General features: G+C 42.5%; 1 protein-coding gene across 2 annotated transcripts; it reads right to left on the reverse strand.

The window, feature by feature from the left end:
• Positions 1 to 441: 441 nt before the first annotated feature.
• On the reverse strand, positions 442 to 13,909 carry LOC106572682 (zinc finger protein Eos). 2 transcript variants are annotated; one of them, XM_045696317.1, is made up of 8 exons: positions 13,821 to 13,909; positions 10,925 to 10,979; positions 10,315 to 10,416; positions 9,730 to 10,023; positions 9,307 to 9,474; positions 2,804 to 2,962; positions 2,457 to 2,579; positions 442 to 2,332 (listed from the first exon to the last, which is right to left on the reverse strand). In XM_045696317.1, exons 2-8 carry the CDS (start codon positions 10,962 to 10,964, stop codon positions 1,380 to 1,382), a joined length of 1,839 nt encoding a protein of 612 aa, XP_045552273.1. In that variant the 5' UTR covers positions 10,965 to 10,979; positions 13,821 to 13,909; the 3' UTR covers positions 442 to 1,379. The 2 variants fall into 2 exon arrangements, with proteins under 2 accessions (XP_045552273.1, XP_045552272.1); XM_045696316.1 differs by lacking the exon at positions 13,821 to 13,909 and adding an exon at positions 11,140 to 11,298.
• Between the last annotated feature and the right edge of the window lie 1,843 nt (positions 13,910 to 15,752).

Raw genomic sequence — 15,752 nt, forward strand, 5'->3', positions numbered from 1 at the left:
AAGACTCATCTCTTCAGTGGGTCCTATGATTGAGTGTAGTCTGGCCCAGGAGTGTGAAGGTGAACGAAAAGGCACTGGAGCGACGAACCGCCCTTGCTGTCTCTGCCTGGCCGGTTCCCCTCTCTCCACTGGGATTCTCTGCCTCAAACCCTGTTACGGGGGCTGAGTCACTGGCTTACTGGTGCTCTTCCATGCCGTCCCTGACGTGATCTTCCTGTCTGGGTTGGCGCCCCCTAGGGTTCGTGCCGTGGGGGAGATCTTTGTGGGCTATACTCAGCCTTGTCTCAGGGTAGTAAGTTGGTGGTTTGAAAATATACCTCTAATGGTCTGGGGGCTGTGCTTTGGCAAAGTGGGTGGGGTTGAACATCTTGGCAATGTACTGTTATAATCTCCACCCGGCACAGCCAGAAGAGGACTGGCCACCCCTCAGAACCTGGTTCCTCTCTAGGTTTCTTCCTAGGTTCCTGCCTTTCTAGGGAGTTTTTCCTAGCCACCGTGCTTCTACATCTGCATTGCTTGCTGTTTGGGGTTTTAGGCTGGGTTTGTGTACAGCACTTTGAGATATCAGCTGATGTAAGAAGGGCTTTATCAATACATTTGATTGATTGATTGATTGAATACCCTCCAAAGCTAAAAGTAGTTTTCACGTCACACTATTATCACATTCAAACCAATAATCTAGAAGTGCAATCCTCCATTAGATGTAGCAGCCTCGTCTACCTGACCACCTCAGTCGAGCCCTATCCATCACTGGACATGGGTCAACAGTCTGATCTGCACCAGTATTATAAGGCCCCTATTAGCTTTCTTAATCTCCATGGTTAAAATCTGTAACCATCCACAGTGAAGGATCCACATCACCTAAGGCAGGATATTTCATGTTCATAATGTCCTTTACACATGATCACGTACTCCGTCATTACATTAACAGTTGTAAATTTAAACAATATGCCTTCTCTCAGTCACAGCAAGATCATCCAGGGTTACTTCTATGTAACAGTTAAGGCAATGGGTGTCTGTCTGTGTGTAATCTGGTGCAGAACAAGCAGCCCATGTCACCTCAAAGAAGCAGACACCCCTGCCTTTCCCTCGCCCCACCCATCCCCTTCACCCACAGTCAGTCTCAATTCACTCCCACTCCCTTGTAATGTGAAAGCAATACAGTGAAATCTCCACCACTACACTGATTATACCTATCCAGACCCTTCAGATGTGTAAACATTGAAGGGGAAGGGCTAAGGGGTAGGGCAGTTGGGACCGGCTCTCCCCCTTCACTCCCGTCCTCAGCCCACCTGGTGCTCCCGTCCTCAGCCCACCTGGTGCTCCCGTCCTCAGCCCACCTGGTGCACCCGTCCTCAGCCCACCTGGTGCTCCCGTCCTCAGCCCACCTGGTGCTCCCCGCGGATGATGTGCGAGGTGAACTGGTAGCGGTTGCAGCTGCAGTGGCCACAGACGTTGCACTGGAAAGGCTGGTGGAATCCGTGGCAGCCCATGTGGATGGTGAACATCACGTGGTCCAGGAAGAACATGCGACAGTGCTCACAGCGGAATGACCGCACCGCTCGCCCCTCCCCGTCCACCACCTGTACCTGTATAGAAGCTTCCCCGGAGATGGATGGTGACCCTGGACCAGGGCTCCCTGATCCCTTCACAGTGGTGGGGATGGTGGTGTCGGTGTACCCTCTCTCCCTTTCTATATCTGGGTCTTGGGCGTGTCTGGGATTGGGGTTTGGACGGCGGTCACGACGGCTGCTGGGCAGGGCTGGGGCTATGTACTGTAGGTTAGGAAGGAGGTGGTAGTTGTTGGAGTTGCTGGTTAGAGCTGTAACAACGGTGCTCTGCTGCTCATCTGCTGTGCTCTCTGTGTCGAACTTGTCTTTGAAATCATGGCAGCCATTGCTGGGGCCATTGCTGTAGCCATTGCTGACCGTGGGGCTCTGACCTGAGGGTATGTCATTGTGTCCCTTGCCTGCTTCCCATCCAGCGAGCTCCACAAACCTGGCTGCTACCCCACCTCCACGCCCACCTACGGCTCCATTGACCTGGGGACCCAGAGGAATCGGGTGGCTGTAAACAGAGCTGATGACTGGGCTGGGGTCAGATAGGCAGGCAGAGTAGGGCAGGGCCAGCTGAGGGGGCTCAGACCCAGGGTCCTCATCACCTCCATACCTGTGGAGATACCTGCCCCCCATCCCCACTAACCCTGCAGCACCAGCCTCTCCCTTAAGGTGAGAGTTGGGTGCAGAGTGCAGGTCCCCATCCTTTTCCTTTTCAGGACCAGGGGACAGTTCAGAAGTTATATCAGGCTCGTTGAGCCTCATGTGCTTTTCTCCTGTAAAGAAAAGGGCACATCAGTGTTGACAACCTCAGATTCATAAGACTCTCATCATGTTATAACCCTGTTGAGTTTCAATACCTTCAGGAACATGGACATATATAAACAGGAGAAAACTCACCCAGAAACTTCTGTGGAGTGGACCTCTTGCGTTTGGTGATGGTGTTCACCAGTCTGTCTATAAAGGACAGTTTCTCAGTGGACGGCTGGAGGACAGCCTCTGGCTCAGACATCGGCTCCATGCCTGGGGACAAAACACAACAGACTCTGTTCAAATACACATTGACATCATAATGCAAAAACAGATGTGTTTTCTGGTTCATAGTGACTTTGTCCAGTGAGCTCAGACTGAACTAACACAACATGGAAGAGCAAAGTGTATTTCTGTAATCTTGTGTTGGTGTGGATGATGACAGTCAATGTGTGTTACCCTGTATATTTAACATTAAGAGTCTGTGTGTATGTTACCCTGTGCAGTGTGTTCAGTGCTGAGTGCTGGCTGATGGTTCTGTAGACACTTTAGGTAGTTGTGGCAGCGTTCAAGGTGTTCCTCCAGGGTGATCTGTTGCTTGTAGCTACGACCACAGTAACTGCACTTGTAAGGTTTACCCACTGTCAGAGAGGGCACTGCAGCCCAGAAACACAGCAATTCATGGGTCAGTCAATGGGTCACCAATGCTTCTCTTTTGGTCTGTTTTGGTAAAATGAGATCTACAAAATATGACCAGACTATTGATATTGTGTCCTAGGAAAGTTAGTTGTTTCTGAAAGTAAGTAAAATAAAAAGTTACATGTACCGTAATTTCCGGACTATAAGCCGCAACTTTTTTCCCACGCTTTGAACCTCGCGGCTTAAACAATGATGCGGCTAATATATGGATTTTTCCCGCTTTCAATTTTTTTTTAAAGGAGATGACTTCAGTGGTTTCAGTGCACAGGAGGAGGAAGATAGTGACCAATGACTTTCTTGGTAGGCTACTGTTTACTGCAAATTATTTATTTTTTGTTACAAGCCGTGTTTCATTAAAGCTTATTTATTTTTGTTACAAGCCGTGTTTCGTTAAAGCCTATTTATTTTTGTTACAAGCCGTGTTTCATTAAAGCCTATTTATTTTTGTTACAAGCCGTGTTTCATTAAAGCCTATTTATTTTTGTTACAAGCCGTGTTTCGTTAAAGCCTATTTATTTTTGTTACAAGCCGTGTTTCATTAAAGCCTATTTATTTTTGTTACAAGCCGTGTTTCGTTAAAGCCTGTGTAAAGTTCATTTGTTTCAATGTACCGGTAGGCACCTGCGGCTTATTTATGTTCAAAATAATAAAAAACAAATTAATTCAGTGGGTGCGGCTTATATTCAGGTGCTTAATAGTCTGGAAATTACGGTAGTTTTGCATAATTTAAGTTTTATTACATCCTTTAATACTTGTTCATGACCTAGAAATGTTAGCCTACCATATGGAAAAGAAGCATGAAAATACAATATGAATCTTGTATGGCAGAAGTAGATTTTTTGCACAAAAAATTGGTAAGAATCTGGTAACATACAAATACAAGGTTTGTATGTATATTCTATGTCAATATTGAAATGGTGTATGTTTGGCCTTGTAGGAAAGTGGCCACTTTCCTACATGGATATTGTATGACATATGAGACAAAATATGACTTATATAAGTCATCTATGAATTTTATAACAAAAGTATATTGTTTTTATACACTGAGTATACCAAACATTAGGAACACCTTCCTAACATTAAGTTGCGCCTCCCCTCAATTCAACAGGGCATGGACTCTACAAGGTGTTGACCAATGCTTCCCACAGTTGTATCAAATTGGCTGGATGTTTACATTTTCATTTGACATTTTAGTCATTTAGCAGACGCTCTTATCCAGAGCGACTTACAGTAGTGAATACATACATTTCATTTTCATTTCATGCATTTTTTTTTTTTTTGTACTGGCCCCCTGTGGGAATCAAACCCACAACCCTGGCATTGCACACACCATGCTCTACCAACTGAGCCACAGGGAAGGCTGTGGATGTCCTTTGGGTGGTAGACCATTCTTGATACACATGGGAAACTGTTGAGCGGAAAACCCAGCAGCGTTGCAGTTCTTGACACAAATCGGTACTACCATACCCCGTTCAAAGGCTCTTAAATCTTTTGTCTTGCCCATTCACCCTCTGAATGGCACACATACACAATTCATGTCTCAATTGTCTCAAAGCTTAAAAAGCCTTCTTTAACCTGTCTCCTCCCCTTCATCTACACTGATTGAAGTGGATTTAACAAGCACCACCAATAAGGGATCATAGCTTTCACCTGGTCAGTCTGTCATAGAAAGAGCAGCTGTTCTTTTGTATAGTCAGTGTACATTTTCAGGTATGAGTTTCCATGGTTAAGGCTGGGCAGCACCTCCTACTGGACATTTGATTAATCTACAGCTATGCCTTTGTCTCCCATCCAGGGTTTTAACCAAGTCCAGCTTAACTTTAATATTTGTCACTGACTATTACCAATGTTCTATTGTGAGAATGATTATTGAGCGAGCCATTCCAAAGGGTAGGTTTAACAGAGCAAATGAAATGTAACTATACTTTCTAAGTTATGTATCATCAATTATACTATTTATACCTATATTTCCCTCCCCCTTCTCATCCCCCTCCTTCTCCTGCTCCTCCCTCCACCCCTTCCTGTTCCTCCCTTCTCCTCCTCCTCCTCCCCTCCACCTCCTGCTCCTTCCTCCACCCCAGCCTGCTCCTCTCTGCTCCTGCTCCCCCCCATCCTCCACCTCCTCAGAAAGCTTACCTTACATGTCTCTCGTATGTGTTTTATATTTCTGTCTAAAGATTACCCACCCATATAAGTCAGATATTACAACAATCTTCTATTAATGTTGTATGTGTATTTGTTGCCAAGTTCCAGGTAGAAGATAATCATCTTGTTAGATTCTTCGATATCTTTTCCATATGGGACAATGTCTCTCGTATGTTTTTTAAAGATAACTGAACTAAATGACTACCACCCCGTAGCACTCCTGTCATCATGAAGTGCTTTGAGAGACTAGTCAAGGATCATATCACCTCCACCTTACAGGCCACCCTAGACCCATTTCAGTTTGCATACCGCCCCAACAGGTCCACAGACAATGCAATCGCCATCACACTGCACACTGCTCTATCCCATCTGGACAAGAGGAATACCTATGGTGAGGGAAAAAAGTATTTGATCCCCTGCTGATTTTGTACGTTTGCCCACTGACAAAGAAATGATCGGTCTATAATTTTAATAGTAGGTATATTTGAACAGTGAGAGTCCAAATAACAACAAAAAAATCCAGAAAAACGCATGTCAAAAGTGTTATAAATTGATTTGCCTTTTAATGAGGGAAATAAGTATTTGACCCCTCTGCAAAACATGACTTAGTACTTGGTGGCAAAACCCTTGTTGGCAATCACAGAGGTCAGACGTTTCTTGTAGTTGGCCACCAGGTTTGCACACATCTCAGGAGGGATTTTGTCCCACTCCTCTTTGCAGATCTTCTCCAAGTCATTAAGGTTTCGAGGCTGACGTTTGGCAACTCGAACCTTCAGCTCCCTCAACAGATTTTCTATGGGATTAAGGTCTGGAGACTGGCTAGGCCACTCCAGGACCTTAATGTGCTTCTTCTTGAGCCACTCCTTTGTTGCCTTGGCCGTGTGTTTTGGGTCATTGTCATGCTGGAATACCCATCCACGACCCATTTTCAATGCCCTGGCTGAGGGAAGGAGGTTCTCACCCAAGATTTGACGGTACATGGCCCCGTCCATCGTCCCTTTGATGCGGTGAAGTTGTCCTGTCCCCTTAGCAGAAAAATACCCCCAAAGCATAATGTTTCCACCTCCATGTTTGACGGTGGGGATGGTATTCTTGGGGTCATAGGCAGCATTCCTCCTCCTCCAAATACGGCGAGATGAGTTGATGCCAAAGATGCCAAAGAGCTCCATTTTGGAGCACCCAGTTGTCCTCTGAATCATTCAGATGTTCATTGGCAAACTTCAGACGGGCATGTATATGTGCTTTCTTGAGCAGGGGGACCTTGCGGGCGCTGCAGGATTTCAGTCCTTCATGGCGTAGTGTGTTACCAATTGTTTTCTTGGTCCCAGCTGCCTTGAGATCATTGACAAGATCCTCCAGTGTAGTTCTGGGCTGATTCCTCACCGTTCTCATGATCATTGCAACTCCACGAAGTGAGATCTTGCATGGAGCCCCAGGCCGAGGGAGATTGACAGTTCTTTTGTGTTTCTTCCATTTGCGAATAATCGCACCAACTGTTGTCACCTTCTCACCAAGCTGCTAGGCTATGGTCTTGTAGCCCATTCCAGCCTTGTGTAGGTCTACAATCTTGTCCCTGACATCCTTGGAGAGCTCTTTGGTCTTGGCCATGGTGGAGAGTTTGGAATCTGATTGATTGATTGCTTCTGTGGACAGGTGTCTTTTATACAGGTAACAAACTGAGATTAGGAGCACTCCCTTTAAGATTGTGCTCCTAATCTCAGCTCGTTACCTGTATAAAAGACACCTGGGAGCCAGAAATCTTTCTGATTGAGAGGGGGTCAAATACTTATTTCCTTCATTAAAATGCAAATCAATTTATAACATTTTTGACGTGCGTTTTTCTGGATTTTTTGTTGTTGTTATTCTGTCTCTCACTGTTCAAATAAACCTACCATTAAAATTATAGACTGATCATTTCTTTGTCAGTGGGCAAATGTACAAAATCAGCAGGGGATCAAATACTTTTTTCCCTCACTGTATGTAAGAATGCTGTTCATTGACTACAACTCAGCATTCAACACCATAGTACCCTCCAAGCTCATCATCAAGCTGGAGGCCCTGGGTCTCAACCCGCCCTGTGCAATTGGGTCCTGGACTTTCTGACGGGCCACCCCCAGGTGGTGAAGGTAGGAAACAACATCTGCACTTCGCTGACCCTCAACACCCGGGCCCCACAAGGGTGTGTGCTCAGCCCCCTCCTGTACTCCCTGTTCACCCACGACCGTGTGGCCACACACGCCTCCAACTCAATCATCAAGTTTGCAAATGACACAACAATAGTGGACTTGATTACCAACAATGACGAGACAGCCTACAGGGAGGAGGTGAGGGCCCTCGGAGTACGGTGTCAGGAAAACAACCTCTCACTCAAAGTCAACAATACAAAGGAGATGATCGTGGACTTCAGGAAACAGCAGAGGGAGCACCCCCCTATCCACATCGAAGGGACAGCAGTGGAGAAGGTGGAAAGTTAAGTTCCTCGGCGTACACATCATGGACAAACTGAAATGGTCCACCCACACAGACAGTGTGGTGAAGAAGGCGCAAAAGCGCCTCTTCAACTTCAGAAGACTGGGGAAATTTGGCTTGTCACCCAAAACCCTGACAAACCTTCACAGATGCACAATCGAGAGCATCCTGTCAGGCTGTATCACAGCCTGGTACCGCAACTGCACCGCCTTCAACCACAAGGCTCTCCAGAGGGTGGTGCGGTCTGCACAACACATCACCGGGGCAAACAACCTGCCCTCCAGGACACCTACAACACCCGATGTCACAGGAAGGCCAAAAAGATCATCAAAGACAACAACCACCCGAGCCACGGCCTGTTCACACCACTACCATCCAGAGGGCGAGGTCAGTACAGGTGCATCAAAGCTGGGACTGAAAGACTGAAAAACAGCTTGTATCTCAAGGCCATGAGACTGCTAAACAGCAATCACTAACTCAGAGAGGCCTACATTGAGACCCAATCACTGGCCGCTTTAATAAATGGATCACTAGTCACTTTAAACAATGCCTCTTTAAATAATGCCACTTTAATAATGTTTACATATCTTACATTACTCATATGATATGTATATACTGTATTTTATACCATCTATTGCACCTTGCCTATGCCGCTTGGCCATCGCTCATCCATATATTTATAAGTACATATTCTTATTCACCACTTTAGATTTGTGTGTATTAGGTAGTTGTTGTGGAATTGTTAGATTACTTGTTTGATATTACTGCACTGTCGGAACTAGAAGCACAAGCATTTCGCTACACTCGCAATAACATCTGCTAACCATGTGTATGTGACCAATCAGATTTGATTTGATTTATATAATACATGGGACATTTTTGTTATGTGTAAATGTTACCCACCCATATAAGTAATATATTACAAGAATCTTCTATGAATTTTCTCAGTGTATTTGCTGCCGTATGTATTACTAACATGTTCCAGATATAAACTATATAGGAATCTTGTTAAATATATATATATATATATATATATATATATCTTTTCCATATGGGTATGGACTCCCCCTTCTCTGTGAATTCCAGAAATTGTTCTCTGTTCCACACCTTTGACGTTTTAAAACACCCAACTTGCCACCGCAATGTTCCACCTCTACCGAGCAGTCAGAGACTGACGTCATTTCGCCGAAATCTGAGGTTTGCAAGTTTGCTTTTCTTTGAAAATGAAATGATTTGTTCAGAACAGCAGGCCCACCATGCTCTGCCTGTATCTATCAACACCTGTTGAATGCATGTCTTCATTAAATTGAAAAACACCAACAGGACATCCTGTTTTGAATACTTTTAAATGTCATATTTTGCACGTGTGGTAAAGTACATTCCTGTAAAGACAATAGATATTTGTCTATTTCCTCTGAGCCCCACTCTAGAGAGATGAATGGACTTTTATGCAAGAAATATATGATTTTGTTGTTCTAAATCCAATTGGACCCCAAAAAATGATTGAATTGAAGACACTGTGAAAACAGATGACTCGCTATTACAATACATTGTAATTACACAACAGAGTGGGACTGCGGCTGGTAGCGGCTCTATTCCCCATCTGGTCCCACTGAGCCCACTTAGAGCCCAAATGGTCTTACCAGTTTCCTGGCTTGATATTAGAAAGCAGGCTACTGTGTCTTACCAGTGTGGGTGCGGATGTGTCCAGAGAGTGCGTCCCGGCGGCGGCAGGCGTAGTTACAGAAGGGACATTTAAAGGGTTTCTCTCCAGAGTGCAGCTTTATGTGGCGCAGCAGGTTCCCCTTCTGGGTGAAGGAGGCTCCACACTGGGTACACTGGAATGGACGCTCACCTGACAACAACATGGACAGTCTTTTTTTTCAAATCCGACTATCACCTTGGAACAAAGCAGTGGAGCAATATTCAGTCAAAATGTATGGACCATATAAACACCATGTAAAGAAAAGTCAAAGGGTTCATGTTGATGAGGAAGACAAAGACCTCCTATCAGGGTTGGGGTCAATACAGTTTTCAGTTCAGGAAACTTGCCCGTTGTTTTCTAGGGGGATTTTTCAACCTAGTCTGCTGTCTGTTTATCTGGCCTCACCTGTGTGGATGCGCTTGTGCACCATCAGTACATTGGGCCCGATACAGTTCATTCCACACACGTCACATTGGAGCTTCCCATTGGGCAGTCGGATGGGACCAGGGGACGCAGGCTGAGGACTGGCCAGCTCCCCGTAACCACTTCCTGCACTCCCTCGACCCACCCTTCCTCCCAGCTCTCCACTCCCTTCTTCTATTGTGTCCTCTCTGTCATCCCTCTCTCCTTTTCTCCTCTCTGGCTGTAGAGCACCAACAGGCTCATCTTCACTGTCCTCCTCTACCTTAATAGAGTTCACTGGGTAGAGTGAAGACAGGGGAGAGACACTTTGTTCAAAACCTTCATCATAACTTAGCATATGGAACAGTATAGGGAAAGGGATGGGAAATGTATTTTGTTTTATTGCAATTAAGTAAATCTTTATAAATTGAAATAGCAAAATGTATTATATGGAAATAATTCCTCAAGTGAGATAACTGCTGGTGTTCTTTATAACTTTCAGTCAGTTTTGCATGTGATATATTATACAGTACATTCAATAGGTTATATACTGTAGATCACAGATAAAGACTTAAAAAAATGACTGACCACTGAGAGATTGGTTGAGAGAGGACTGTTGAGTTCTCACGGCCGGAACCCTCAGACCTCCACAGAAATCACCACGCTCTGTCGCCGTCTCTCCTCCACTGGCTGTGAAGTGAACACAATGTAATGTTGGAACATTTGATGCCATTTTATGTCATTATACTGGATACACTGCATGTCCTTCAGGACACCTACAACACCAGGTGTTGCAGGAAGGCCAAGAAGATCATCAGTGACCCCAACCACCTGAGCCATGGCCTGTTCTCCCCGTTTCCATCACTCAGACGCAGGCAGTATAGGACCATCATGGCAAAAACTGTCAGTCTGGCCAATAGCTTCTACCCCCAGACCATCAGGCTGCTGAATCGCCACTAGTCATCTACCTGCTCTCTCTGTCCCCATCATTACATTGTTAATATGTATATATTATTATTTATATTATTATCTATTTTTATTATATTGGTCATGTTTTATTTCATTTTGTCCTGCATTGTTGTATCTCGGAGGTCAATCCTTTCACTGTACCCTGCAATTACATCTGCAACCCTGTACATGTGACTATTAAACTCTCTAATCTATCCAGTCTTTAAAATACTTTTAGTTTTCTGCTTACCTGACATATATGAATGTCCATTGCAGTCATCAGCATTCATTCTCTCACCAGCTGCCTGTGGCACAGAGACAAAAACAGACTAGTCAGAGCAAAGATATGGTCCAACACATGAGATATCCTAGCATACAACAATCTTCATCTTATCTTATGTACACCCACCTGTCCTAAAACAAAAAAAATATATGCCATTTTGGATACCATTGTATGATGCTCACCATGTTAAATGTATCCTTTGCAGTAGATTTCTTTTGGTTCAAATATGTCTGAAGCCCAATGTAAAGCTGCAATAAATGCAGTATTAAATTGTTTCACACAAGTCTTTGTATTGTGTGTCTAACTGGTACTTTGCTCTAGTCTATCTAGCTTCACCTATCCTCAGATGCCAGGAAATGCACATATGAGAAGATCAACATTTATAGTCAGTAACTGCTTGAACTGCCCTCCCTCCTACACCTACACATACCCAGGAAATGTGGGGTATATATTTGATCACATTTCTGAGGTTTATCATCATAGTAGGTATACCAATTATAACATTTCATTAGTTTCATATATTTTAAATATTGCATGGATATTCTAATCAGAAACAAAGGTAACATTTTGGTTACTGAGTGAGCCTGACGGGGCCATCGTAAAACCAATCATCCATTAGCAAAAGAGGACATTGGAGCAGTAGACAACAGGGGCATAGCCGCAGGAAGATTTTTTGAGTTTCGGGGGGAGTTGGGGACAGAATCTATAATCACATTTGAGTAGTGGCATACAGTTGAGCAGACACATTTTTAGGATTTCCACAGGCCTTTTATAAATGCATTTCATGCTATTCTATGTCATTTACATGATAGAAGACATTAGTAGAATATTTTTTCATACCACACAAATGACCATATGCAAGTTGGATACAATTGTTTTACTTAATTTTTTTTTCTTTCTCATTTATAATAATTTGTATTATTATTATTGTATATCATTGTTATTATTGTAGGCCTGTTTATTAATCTAAACCAGTTTTTTAAATATGCAAAACATAATTTGTTTAATTCTGTTGAGACATTTTTGTTGGCTAAATTAAGTTAAATCTGTATTTTTAATTGTGTGCTCCGTATTTAGTTTACGTTATAAGTAGGCCTTTTGTAAAATAAATATCATTAGCCTATTGCTATCATTTGTTGGGTTACAGTAGGCACTAGCCTTTTTTGGTAGTTGCTGCAATCTAGCCTGTTCAAAACGTTTGTGAAGGTTTAAACCAGTTTGCAAGTGTTTGGTTTCATTCTGTTGAGCCATTTGCTTTGGCCAAATTAAGTTCCAACTGTAACGTTGTGTTTGCTGTTATACAGTATTATCCTGCTCGTATTTTCGCTATAAACAATGGCTTGACTTACTTTTAATATTACCCTAATAAAGTTTAGAAACTTTTGTGAAGGTTTGGTGTGGTGTGGCTTTTAGCCTACACTGCAGGCCTATGATATGAAGACATTGTGCACCGGCAAACAATATAATGCTTATCTTTCAAAAAATATTTGGATTAAAAAAATGACGAAATAGCCTCCTTCTGTATGCCTATACCTGTATAGCAGATATCTGTATAGCCTATCTGACAAGGATAAAGAAAGGCATGTTGGTGTCGTAGCATGCTGCCGGCATCTCTCTCTGCGGCTAGGCCTAAGCTTCTCTTTGTTTATATTTGTTTTATATTCATATAATACCTATAGGCCTATGAATACAATGCGCTGATGCATTTAGTGCTCAAATCTCTGACAGCTGAACAGTGAGGTGGACAAGTATTGTTTTAGGAAAGTAAAAACCAATAAAACAATAGGCTATAAAGTTTTGCATATGCTACACATCGAAACACAAGGAATAGTGTTTTTGTAATTTGTTATAGGCTGTTTTTAAGGACATGTAAATGTGGCTCATTTGGCCAGAATCCCTAATTTATTAATTTATAGCATGTCAGGTGCCACATTTTACAAAAGGAAACACACACATATATATATATATATATATATATATGTTAATTTTATAGACTAGTGCAGCCTATACTATATATATATATATATATATACATACATACATACATACATACATACATACATACATACATACATACATACATACATACATACATACATACATACATAGTATTGGCTGCACTAGTCTATAACATTCATTTTCCAGTGACACTGACTCACCCAATGATGAAGATGACATAGGCTACTCACCTGTGATGACCAATGAGCTTGTGCCAATATCTCAAGAACCTACTTTGAAAAACAGTGCTGTTTGCTCAGAATCGGCCTTCCTGACTGTAAGTGCTTTTGATAAAACTTAACCCACAGGTAATTTCTTTAGAATCAAATCAAATTGTATTTGTTACATGCTCCGAATACAACAGGTGTAGACCTTACAGTGAAATGCTTACTTTACAAGCCCTTAACCAAGAAGCTAGACGCTATTGATCCTCTGTATATAAATTATGCTCTCTGGTGTAGTATTTAGAATTTTTTATTTATGTCTGTTCAGACAGGAGTAATACCATTTTGGGGGGAATTATTTTTTATAAAGAAATGTTGGCAAAATTATTTCAATTTAACCCGCAGCACCGCTACTTCCCGCAGCTATGAGCAGGGGCGGTACAGAAGCAACAGGCGCCTGTACCGCCGCTGCGGTGTGCCAATCATCTTCATGGGAGACATTCGTCTCGTTAGATGGGAACTTCCCCATCCGAAAACGACACGTCAAACTAGCAGAATACTGTTTCTTCTGAGCCGTTGCTATGGCACCCACCACCCGACAAATGCCATACATCTAAACTAATCCGAAACACATCCTTGCCAAAATGTCACTTTTCATGTCATACCGTCGTTGTTAGCAAATGCATCACTATCTTCCTTACCTGGTGAAAGACTATTTTGTCGTTTTTAAATGTCAGAATATCTGTTTGTTGATATCTTTGACAACGGCAGCATATCCGGAATCTTCTTTTACCTGGGAATCCCGGTCGTCACTAGTTAACACAGCCACAAAGTCATACATCCTATTTCTACAATATTTCTTCTTAAAATCAGATTTTAAACATAACCGTAACCTCATGGTAACCTTATGCACAACCCCAACCTTAAATTAAGAATAAAAAGCACATTTTTATTTTCATACATTTTTACGATATAGCCTTTGTGGCTGTGTTATCTAGTGGAAACCGGGAATCCCAGACAACTTCCGGGCCCATGCTGGGATACAGTGTTTCCACTAGTTACCACAGCCACAAAGTCAAAAGGGACAATCGTAAAAATTCATAAAAACAAATATGTGCTTTTTGGTCTTGATTTAGGGTTTGGTATAAGCTTAGCAGTGTGGTTGGGGTTTTGGTTAGGTTTCAAATCAGATTTTGTGTGTAGCTTGTGAGGTGTGTAAATACTGTTTTTTGTTGTGTTGCTTTTTGTGCTATTGCTCTGTCTGTCTGTCTGCATGCTACGGGTTGCTTGTCATATGTTGCTCTGCATGTGCTCACTGCTCATTGTTTGTTTGTATTTTTATTGTAATTATTTAAATAGCTTGCCGAGGGACATGGGGTTGAAAATTAGCCGGCTGGCTAAAACCGGCACTTTTACTGAAACGTTGATTAATGTGCACTGTCCTTGTAAAAATAAACTAAATAAAGTAAAGTATATATATATCGGGATTAAGACTTTGTGGCTGTGATTTAGTGACGAATGGGATACCGGCCGAAAATACAACAGATAACCTGATCATCATCCAGTGATTGCCGAAAAAATAGATGCGTAATAATGTGAGAAAAACCTGATTTATTCAGCCACCAAAAACTAGCCTAAATATTTGTGCATCAACCATGTATGATGTTGTTGCTAATAAAGCACTTTAGGCTACTACTAGTGCATTCATTGTCAATCATTAGGGTGATGCAATTGATTATTTTAAAAAAGGAGGCAGGTAATTGACAACATATTTGAATGAAAAGTAATTAACTGTGTGAATGTACTTAATAATTTATACTGTGAAGAGTGAAGCATTCCCAATCCATAGGTGTTCTACCAGAAGATGGCAGTAAACACCACCAAGACTACCCCCTACACAATGTATGTTCTGTGAGCTGCTCTGATGTTCAAAATGATGTATACTAGTCATGTTACAACTCCCTGTAAAGTATGTAAATTCATATATTTGGTATATTTCATGACTCGAATAACGAGCTGACTGTAGATTATTTTAGTGAAACCAGCTATGTGCCACGTCATTGGCATTTCAGGATTGACAAGAGTCTAGGAGGAAAATCACTTATTTCGATAGAAGCTTCTGTCATCTGAGCAGAATCTGATAGGCTTCCTGGATCTGTATAAACACATTCTGTGACTCTTCCATCTTGCTGCCAGGGTTACGTGTAGTTACGTGTTATCTCCTCCATAAAGCTGCCTCATTCACTGATAACAGCTGAAACACAACAAATTTACATCTTCTGGCCTTGTGGTCTCATACCTCCACGCTTGCCGTGTTCAAAATTTTTCCTGTTTCCGGTCACAACTTGCAGACTTGTTTACGCTGCTGTGCGTTTTGTTGCCGATCTTACTTTGCTACCTGACGGTTTTTTACTTTTTCATTACCGTATATTTTTACTTTTTCCCTCACTCAACTTTTTTCATTCAACTTTTTCACCCCGGAGGTTTTATCTGGACATGGTTCGTCAGGACTTCAAACAGCCGAAGCTAAGTAACATTAACATGATGCCTTCTAATTGCAGTCGTTGTACTTATAATATACAGGAGAACGATCGCCTTATGGCAAGGATAGCTGTGCTGCAAGCCCAGCTTCA

The sequence above is a fragment of the Salmo salar genome, chromosome ssa15, assembly GCF_905237065.1.
Source record: "Salmo salar chromosome ssa15, Ssal_v3.1, whole genome shotgun sequence".
Taxonomy (NCBI): domain Eukaryota; kingdom Metazoa; phylum Chordata; class Actinopteri; order Salmoniformes; family Salmonidae; genus Salmo; species Salmo salar.